Source organism: Balaenoptera borealis (assembly GCF_965194805.1).
Source record: "Balaenoptera borealis genome assembly, chromosome: 5".
Lineage (NCBI taxonomy): Eukaryota > Metazoa > Chordata > Mammalia > Artiodactyla > Balaenopteridae > Balaenoptera > Balaenoptera borealis.
Window position 1 is genome coordinate 126,920,325 of NC_138862.1, and position 10,080 is coordinate 126,930,404.

Genomic DNA, 10,080 nt, shown 5'->3' on the forward strand with positions numbered 1-10,080 from the left:
AGCAGTGAAAGAAAACAATCAAGCCGCTTGGGACCTTTTCAATGGCGGGTGGAGAAAGGTATTTAGTGAGGTGAGTTTAGGAGAGCCCTGCTCGCTCTTACTGTGGTGCTCAGGCCAGGCTGCCCTGCTGAGCTCCCTGGAGTCACCTTCAAGATGCTGAATTCCAAAGAGCCTGATCACCCTGTCCTCCTTTCCTTTAATCTCAGAATGCAGAGCAGGGGCCTGAGTGGGAAGAGGCCGCACATGAGGGTGGCCTGTGGATGCTGGGGAAAAGGCCCAGAGGCCACCAGTGGCTCTTCAGGCTTCCTCAGAGACTGGGCAGCTTGGGAGGAAGAGGTAGTGACAGGCATTGGGCCAGCCACTCCAGACATGCCAACCACTACACACACCCACATGACATCCATTCAGTTCACCTTCCTCCACAAAGTATCCTGGCCCCGTCGGCGACAAGGCGTTTGGGGCATGAAGACTCAAAACACCGGCCAGCTCTCTCACACTTTATGATTGCAGACTTTTTGTTAAGGCTGAGTTAACTGTTAAAAGACACACCTGACTATTTTGCCAGCACTGATTTCCCCTCAGACAACCTCCCTGCATGCAACTGGGTCCCAATCAGACCTCTGCTGAAAGTAGGTGAGAATTCACCCCTCAGCCCTGGAGAAAGATCGAACAAATGTCTTGTCAGGAGAGAGATTTGAACAAGTACCTCCCTTACAGCCTGTTGTTTTTCTTCCTAGGCTGTGATAGATTATATACACCGGCAGCGAGAGAGGCAGGAAGAATCGAGAAAGAAAGAAAAGGGGAAATGGGGAAGGGAAGGAAAGAATAAATAAAGGAGAGAGAGGAGGAGAGAGAAAAGAGGAAAAAGAAACAAGATGCAATATTCATGAGCCACATTTACTCTGATACATGATACACATATACCATTACGTATCTATAAGTATAAATGTGTTTTACCCCATAAATATAAATATCACACCTTGTATACGTGCATACCTGTGTTTCTGCACCAGCACACGCACACCCGGACAGCTGGTATCTCACATGTCACAAGAACAGACCCTCCCCATGACTTCTATTTGTGATGCGGTGCACATACATATACAGTCCCCCAAAGCCCCACGGCAACATCTGCGCCTGTGTCGGAGCAGGAGCAGAGTGGGGTCTACTTGGTTAAAGGGAGTCTCTGTGTGTTAAAGCACACATCCAACCCGTAGGATTACGAAGCGGTCACTGAGTAGGGGTCTGGTCCCTAGGTCCAGGAGCGGCGCAAGGAAGGGTGCAGGGGCTTCAGGCGGAGCCCCTGGGCCCCTCTTCCCAGCGATCTTCTTCCCTGGCTCCGTCCCGGCCCAGTCACTCTGAGAGCGCAAGGGACAGGCCAGGCCGAGGTTTCTTCGTTCAGTGACACGCGTTTCTGGGCTGAATTTCCCAAAGCCAACGCGCAGCTCTCTGCACCCCACCCTCGTCCGGCCCCCTCGCCGTCCCGCCCCTCCCCCGGACCGGAGCTAGAAGTTTAGCCCCAAGCCAGCAGCGAAGGGCAGAGCAAAGGAGTCGTTTTCTTTCACCTGGAAGCTGCGAGGAGGCTTGGCGCGCCTCTCCCCTTTAGGGCTCGAGCTCCCAGGACACGGGCCGAGTGCAGACGGACCCCGCCGAGGCCCTCGGCATCTCCCGGCCCAGTCCGCAGAGCGAGCACCGACAGATTCAAGGGCTTGTGAGAGCGTGAGCGCGGCTGTCCGCCGGGCCCCCTAAGCTCGCTGGGAGGGGGCAGGCCGGTCCGGGCTGTGCGGGGCGTTTACAAAAAGTGACTTGGAGATGAACTCTCCCATGCGCGACTGGCCGCCCCGCTATAGGGGCGAAGGCGCCTGACGCAAGCGGAACTCGGCGGAGCCCATACGAATCAGAACAGAGCGAGGCTCCTGGCGCACTAGGGACTCCAGGAGGCAGCTCCGCCAGAGACGCGGGTCTTGCCTCGGGAAACCGGAGGGTGGGGGGAGGGGAAGAGCGCAGAAAAGAAAACCCACCGAGGCGGGGACTGGCCTGGGCGGGGAGGGGCGGCGGAGCCGGAGCCCCTCTCTGTTGGGCGGACTCCCCATGGCCAGAGGCTGAGTTCCACTCCCGCCGACCTCTCCCTAGGGGAAGAGAAAGAAGAGAGAGGCGCGAGAGGCCGCCAGCGAGAGCGCGGGCGGCATCCGCAGTCTCCAGAAGTTTGAGACTCTGCCGTGAGCCGACTTGTGCGCCGGGACTCTTTGCCGCGCCAGCGCCAGCGCCAGCGCCAGCGGAAAAGAGCAGGGACTACCCGGCCGCGGCGCGCCGGCTTTGTCATGATGGCTAGCTATCCCGAGCCCGAGGACGCCGCGGGGGCCCTGCTGGCCCCGGAGACCGGCCGCGCAGCCAAGGAGCCCGAGGCGCCGCCGCCGCCGAGCCCGAGCAAGGGTGGCGGCGGCGGCGCCGGGACAGCCCCGGAGAAACCGGACCCGGCGCAGAAGCCCCCATACTCGTACGTGGCGCTCATCGCCATGGCGATCCGTGAGAGCGCAGAGAAGAGGCTCACGCTGTCCGGCATCTACCAGTACATTATCGCCAAGTTCCCGTTCTACGAGAAGAACAAGAAGGGCTGGCAGAATAGCATCCGCCACAACCTCAGCCTCAACGAGTGCTTCATCAAGGTGCCGCGCGAGGGCGGCGGCGAGCGCAAGGGCAACTACTGGACGCTGGACCCTGCCTGCGAGGACATGTTCGAGAAGGGCAACTACCGGCGCCGCCGCCGCATGAAACGACCCTTCAGGCCGCCGCCCGCGCACTTCCAGCCGGGCAAGGGGCTCTTTGGGGCCGGAGGTGCCGCGGGTGGCTGCGGCGTGGCAGGCGCGGGGACCGACGGCTACGGCTACCTGGCGCCCCCCAAGTACCTGCAGTCCGGCTTCCTCAACAACTCGTGGCCGCTACCGCAGCCGCCCTCGCCCATGCCCTACGCCTCGTGCCAGATGGCGGCGGCCGCTGCGGCGGCGGCCGCAGCAGCGGCGGCCGCAGGCCCGGGCAGCCCAGGCGCGGCCGCTGTGGTCAAGGGGCTGGCGGGCCCGGCTGCCTCGTACGGGCCGTACTCACGCGTGCAGAGCATGGCGCTGCCTCCCGGCGTAGTGAACTCGTACAACGGCCTGGGAGGCCCGCCCGCCGCGCCCCCGCCGCCGCCGCCTCACCCCCACTCACACCCGCACGCACACCATCTCCACGCGGCCGCCGCACCCCCGCCGGCCCCGCCGCACCACGGGGCCGCCGCACCGCCCCCCGGCCAGCTCAGCCCCGCCAGCCCGGCTACTGCCGCGCCCCCGGCGCCCGCGCCCACCAACGCACCCGGCCTGCAGTTCGCCTGCGCCCGGCAGCCCGAGCTCGCCATGATGCATTGCTCTTACTGGGACCACGACAGCAAGACCGGCGCGCTGCACTCGCGCCTCGATCTCTGAAAGGCCAGGGCCCGCCGGCTGCGAGGATGCAGGAACGCGCGACGCCGGCCTTGGACGCAGCCACCGCCGCCAGCCAGACCGCGCGCCCGCTGGGGCCGCCCCCTGAGCCAGCGCCCACGGCCCCTCTGCGCCTCCGCGCTCCCCTCGGCTCCTCTTTGTCTCCGCTTCTCCTCCTGTGCTCGCCTCCCTGCCCTCTATGCCCTTTCGCTCCTTCGGCCTGCAGGCCGCCTCTCCACCCGTTTTCTGCAGGCCTAGTCTTCTCCGGGCGCCCCAGCGTCCGGGCTGGACACCGGTTGCCAAAATTCACGGCGGAGAGGAAGTGCCCGGGGCCGAGGTGCAGCCGGGCGTCGGCGGCGCAGACCTCCTGGCCTTCTCTCACAGGTCGGTGCGCTCGCGCTCGGCTCTCTCCGTCCGGCTGCCGCGCCATCCTTGGCTAGAAGCGCCGGCCTGGGCGGGCAACGAGACCCGTGCCGACCGAGAAAGGGACGAAAGTGTATGTGCTCCGCTTACCCTCTTGGAGCTGTTCAGAAGCCCCTTGCTGGGGCCCACTGGGCCGGGCGGGGGTTGGGCCGGAGCAGGGAGCCGGGGCCGCCTCTCTCGGCCGCCTGCGCTCGGGTTTACACGGCATCCGGGCTCGGAGAGAGGCTGCGTTTCCCCCGCTCTCCATCCCGGCGCTTCGGGCCCCTTCAGGCCCGGGCGGCTGGCTAATGTTTTGCTAAAAAGATGGGGAGGGCTATTTTAGATGATATCAAAAAATATATTTTTTAAAAGAAAAATCTCACCGGAAAACCGTCCAAGTATTGTGGCCTTGGAGTTTGCTAAAGCAAAACATGAAAATCTTCTCTACAGGAGATTTGAAGTAGAATTCCTGTCGGCCCTTCAAAAAGCTGTGTTCAGAGAGGTAGGAGAATATGCCCAGTAACAGACGGTTTCCTCTGCAAACCAGAGGATTTCCCCCCTCAACCTATCTTTTAAAAAAATATCAAAAATTTTCCCCTATCTTCCGCTGCAAACCCCCGAGCGCCGGGAGATCACTGCCTGCCTGGCGGAAGCTGCAGGGACAACTCATCCCCTCCCTGATTTTTGTTTTTCAAACGTCTTGCTTCTCCCACCTTGGGCAGGAGAAATGTGAAACCCGGCAGCAGTCGGACCAGGCGGGCTTGTGGCCCCGAGCCTGCTGGCCCAAAACTCTAGACCTGGTTGTTCTGTAGTGTGTCGTTTGGAGGACCAAATTTTTCTAGAAAGAACTAGAGCACTTTTGTTGTTTTGTTGTTTGTTTGTTGTTGTTTTGTCTTGTCGATTCCCGAATAAATTTTTTGTTCTTTCTTTTCACACGGACTTACATTATTTATGTCGCGCCTAAGTTTGTTCAGCAGCTAGTTAAAAGAGGGAGATTTTCAGCAAAAATTTATCCTTTTTCAGATAAACAAGATTTGAGGGCAGCCGGAGTGGGGGACCTTTGTGGTTGTCGCTGCTGCTTTGTTTTCCCGGGGATTGTTTGTTTTCTGTGTCATCGCTGGTCTGTTGAGGCTCTTTCACGTCATCGCAGAGACATTATTTGCCGTGGTTCTTTCACAAGGCGTGACTGTATGTAGGATTTGTTCTATTTTTGCATCCATGCAAGTTTGAACTTTACCTCCTCCACAGCCGTGCTAGGTGTATGGGCCGTGTTTTTATTATATTGTCTTCATGCTTTTCAATTCTTCCAGTTAAATCTAACAGCCAGAAGAGTTTATTCCAAATAGATAAAATCCTGGTTGCGGAAATGCTCTGTAAGCTGCAAACCTCTGTACAAATGTAACGAGTGACTGATTGCCTTATTTTTAATGGTCAGAATTCATTTACCTTGAGATATGTGTAAGAGATTTGGGAATATCAGAGATAGGTGAACATACGGCCTGGCTGTAGAAATGTAATCTTTTCTCTCTCTTTTTCTTTACTGAGACTCTTCGAATAACGAATTCAGACCGGTGCTTCCGCGCAGGCACACGGGAGTTCGACCGGATTACAGGCCGGGGCTGAGAGGGGGATTAGAGGTGGTCGGCTTTCAGTCGTTCGGTGGGATGACAAGTATCAGCCAACTCTTGCTGCCACTGCAGCGGCGCAGCTTGAGCTGGACCCCGCTCCCAGCCACGTGTTGCTCACTGCCCCCCACTCAGCCTGTACAGCAGTGGCCACAGGTCCAGGCCGACCAGTAAGCCGGGAGGAGCTGCCCGCGGCAAGGAATGAGCCTGCAGGCCTCCCACTTCAGCCTATACTGGTGGTTACGCCTTGGCAATGTTAGAGTGGGAGCCCTGTTATGTGTCGTTGGCCCCAAGGGGAAGTGGCTCAGGCTCAGAAATCCCACTTCTTCCTCGGGCATCCCGGGGAGGCTGGAAGGTGGAGGACGAAGCCGTGCGGGTTCTGAGGAACATCACCCTGAGACCGGCACTGGAGCCTGCCAGGGCCAGGGGAACCAGAGCAGGCTGCATGTGAGGTCCAGCCCCGGCAGGCGAGAAACCCAGCAGGCTGGTCAGGCTTGGTGTCTGGGTGCTTCTGGCAACCTGCTGCACCTTTGTCTGGCTGACTAAGGTGAGGTGGGGAAAAGAAAGTAGATGGCTGCGTGCTTGCCCGTGCTTTCTGTGATGTGAACATGTATCTCATTGGTAGTTGTATAGTCTATGCCTGCCGCAAATGTGTGTGTACAGTGTAAGTCATGTCCTGGTGACAGGGAGAGAGGTGTGTATATCTGTCATTCACCTTCAGAGAGGGCATATATTTTAGGCATTGTAATAATCATATGGCTAATATTCAGGGAATGGTTACTGGGACCACAGCGTGTGTTGCATTCATAAGTCATTGGTAACATATGCAGTTATGTTCTGGGTATATAATTTTGGTTTGTTGAATGAAAACAGAGAATACATACAGAGCCTTTGCTTCAGCTGGTTGAGGCTCTCTGCTCCAAGGCTGGCTCTCAGCACCCCACAACTGCTATTCCAAGCAGAGAAAGCAGAGAAGGGAAGTCTTCTGGGCAGAGCCTCCAGTGAGGTGGGGAAGTTGGCCTAGGCCAGCGCTGAAGGACAGAGCCTTTCTCTGTCCCCCAAGAACTGAAAGGCGAGAGGCACCCACGACTGGGGAAAGAGCAGTAGCCTCACCCATTTCGGAGGATGAGATGGAGGAATCGGGGAGGGATTCCTGGTCTACACAGGGATTGGAGGAGTTGAGAGAAGGGAGCCAAACCATACCCCACTTCCCCATGGATGCCCGAAGAAAGACATCTGTCTCTAATTCCAGCCCCAGGAGGTTCTCCAAATCTCTACAGTTTGGTCATTTCCCCCCAGTGTTACAAGTTCGGGGCAATGGTTGATTTTCTTCATCTTTCATTTCCTTTCTTTCCTCTCCCTCTTTGCACTTTTGAGTTTCTGTTAGAGAAGATGATTTAAGGAATTCCCTAAGCAAGGACAAAAGTATTTAAGAGAGTTCCTGATATGTAGCAATTATGCCTTAGCACATACAGTCTGGTCTAGATGGCCAGACCATGTGGGTATATGTATATATGTTTGCCAGAGTGTATTGTAAATACAACGTAAATAGCTTGATATAAATACGCTGCCAATTTCTGCATGTCCTGGGTAATGAGTTGCTACACATGGCATTGAATGAGGAGTATGTGTGTACTTGTATGCGTGTAAACATCCTCACACTCAGCGCTGACAAGATGAGCCCCTCTCCTCACATTTACACACAAATTCTTGGTCATCCCCACCGCCTAGAACTGCCCAGCCAGAGTACTTGGGTTCGGCGGGGGAGAGTGTCCAGTCCTCAGGGGGACCTGGGAGGAATCTTTGTCAGTGCAGTACATGCACCAAGGGACTGTAAAATGGGGACCTAGGGGGTTCTCTGGGATGGCCCCGCACCCTACTCCAGAGGGTGTTCTGGGCCTGTTTCCCCCTTGCCTAAGTAAAGTGTTTACTCCTCTGCCTCCTGGCTTTGGGCAGGCAGGAAGCCCAAGACCTTTCACCTGAGGTTAGGTGTCCTTCTGCCCTTGCCTGGGCCTCTCACTAGCCAAGGCTGGAGCTCCAGGCTGGGAAGAGCCCCCTGGTGGTGGGTGGAAACCAGGGGTGGACCAGGGCTTCTTGCAGCCAGATGGGCAGGAGAGGATGGGCCAGGAAACTGGGTCAGACCCAACACAGTCTGCCCATGAATAAGCTCTTCCCTTAATGGAGGTCTGGAGCACCGGAACCGCTGAGCCAGGCTCCTGGTCTCCAGGAGCGTGTCAGGGGCCAGGAAGAGCGGCTTGGTCAGGCTCAGGAGTCCTGCGGTGCTCCCACTCTGTGGAGATAAGCCAGTGGTGACTATGCCTTGTCAGTCCCGCTGCCTCTGGAGGGCAGCCCCTGCTTCTGGGAGTAGCCTGTGGAACCCGTATGAAGGGATGGGCCCAGGAGCCCACACCTCTCCTCTGTGGTGGGGACCGGAGGCCTGGAGTGGTTGGGAGCGACCTTCATGCCCCAGAACCACAACCAGAAGTGAAAGATTCTTCACTTCACTTCTGAAGGATTCTTGAAACCAAGCGGTCTGATTGGCTTTCTGCTTTCTGGAGAGAGGGCTCCATTCTGTCACAAGAGTGTCTGGGCCCCAGGAACCCCAAATCTTGTATACATTTAAGGAACCTGGGGTCCTGAGAAGAGAAGGAGCCAGCCAGAGGTCACCCAGCTGTCTGTCGGGCAAACAGCCTCAGAAATTTTAAGGAGAGACCTGAGAGTACCGAGCCCAGCTGCCCAACTGGGCCCTGCCAACCGATGTTTGATGTTGGGGAGCTCAGTGGGTAAAGGGGGAGCCAGCCAGAGGAGAAGGAAGCACAGGGCTGGGTCTGAGCTGTAGGCTGATTTTACTCTGGAAACTTCTGCTATGCCAGCTGTTTGCTGCTCGCTCCTCGGTGGTAAGCTCTCACAAACTTGTTCTGGGGCCATGTCACGCCAGGGAGATGGTTTGTGCAGGAGGGGGCAAGGACAGGGACTGTTCAGCCTGGAAGGACTAGTGTGGAGGCTGGTGACCTCCTTTAATAACTGTGGGACCTTGGGGGGAAAAAAAATTCTGAATTTCAGTTTTCTCATCTGTAAAATAGAATTATATATACCTTGCAGGGTTATTAAAATAATTAAATGTTCTAATGTGAAAATGCCCAGTTTATAATAGATAGTCAATATGGTTTTCCTTCCCCTGTTGAAAGAGGAAAGTAAGAAAGAAGGGAGGAAGGGAGGGAGGGATGAAGAGAAGGGGGAGAATGGGGAAAGGAGGGAAAGAGGAAGAAAGGAAAAGCCTTTGGTAGTAACTCTGTAGGGTATGACATCCAAATGCAGCGGCTATGGCCACCCCTGCACGCCCCAAGAGCCCAGGCCGCTGATCACCTTCGCCGTCCGGGCTCGGGGGCGATTGCGTCCACCCTGCCTCAGCCCCTTGACTCTGGGGGTGAGGCGCATTCTGTTGCTAGGAATACCCGATTCGTGGGGGCACAGATGGAGAGCCTGGTCCGGGCCTCCTCCAACCGCCCTCTCGCTTCTCCTAAGCCAGTCTTCACCGATATATGAGGTTTTCCCCGAGAAAGGCCCACAGACCTGCGAAGTGACACCGACTCAGGCGCTTGGGTCCAGGCGCAGCCGCCACTCTCAAGCTCTTGGGCCGACGCCCCACGCGCTCAGGTGCCTCCCTCTGGAACGCGGGACTGTTAGAACTTTTTCCCCCTTTTTCAGAAAAGCAGTAGGTAGCCACGAGGCGGGAGGTGGCGGAGGTCAGCTTGTGGGAGAGGCTCCCCCCCGGTCTTTGTGGAGAAACGGGAAACCTGAGGGGTAAACGCAGGAAACGGGTTGGCCGAGCTGCGGCGGGCAGAGGCGCAGCCCGAGGATGACAGCGGAGACCGCATGGGGCCGTGGCTCCGCACAGCCGGGCCCGGGCGCCAGAGCCACCAGTCCGCGGGCCTGGTGACGGCGCGCTGCAAGCGCGGATCACCAGGCGCGGACCCGGTGCCTCCTGGCAGCTATAAAACTTCGGTGAGAACGAATGGGCCCGTCTGAGCTCAGGGTGCTCCGGACAGCAGGGCGAGCAGGGGAAGCGCAGGAGACCCTGACCGTCCCCGGAGGTGGCGGAGCGCACCGGGCATTGGCCGCCCGAGCCCCCGCCACGCCGGGAGACTGACTCCGCTTCTCCGCGTTAGGAGCTCAACCTGACCTCGTTGTCCTTAGTAATAGCAAAGGACAACGAACCGAATAAAATAAAACTTTTTCCGGATTCTCCACGAAAAGTTTTCTTTAGGCAGGCGAAGAAAAGGAAAGGACAGGATCCCGGGAAACTTCAATCCCTATGGATGAGGAGGGAAGGTGAATGTGCTTTTTGCTTTTTTTGTTTGTTTCTAGGGAGAAAGAAGGAAATTCGACACATATTTTTAAAAATCTACCCCCAACAAGTCCCAAAGGCTGTGAGTGTGAGCAGAGTCAGGAAACCGAGCCCCCGCCCGCAGTGACATCGGGCCTTTGTCTTCTTTCCTGAAGCCCCCATGACTGCTGACCGCGCCAAGATAAAGGCCGGGTCAGAGCCCTGTGGAATCCCGAGGGAGGGGGCAGCGGGGCCGTCCATTGGCCGCTTC

At 57.3% G+C, this 10,080-nt stretch overlaps 1 protein-coding gene across 1 annotated transcript; it reads left to right on the forward strand.

The window, feature by feature from the left end:
• The first annotated feature begins 2,032 nt into the window (after positions 1-2,032).
• Positions 2,033-9,056, forward strand: FOXL2 (forkhead box L2). Its single transcript, XM_082392485.1, has one exon. It carries the CDS (start codon positions 2,322-2,324, stop codon positions 3,456-3,458), a length of 1,137 nt encoding a protein of 378 aa, XP_082248611.1. The 5' UTR covers positions 2,033-2,321; the 3' UTR covers positions 3,459-9,056.
• The last annotated feature ends 1,024 nt before the right edge of the window (positions 9,057-10,080 follow it).

What these genes read in the sequence shown, in the direction of transcription:
- FOXL2 (XM_082392485.1), top strand. Translation starts at nt 2,322, where the DNA reads ATGATGGCTAGCTATCCCGAGCCCGAGGACGCCGCGGGGGCCCTGCTG.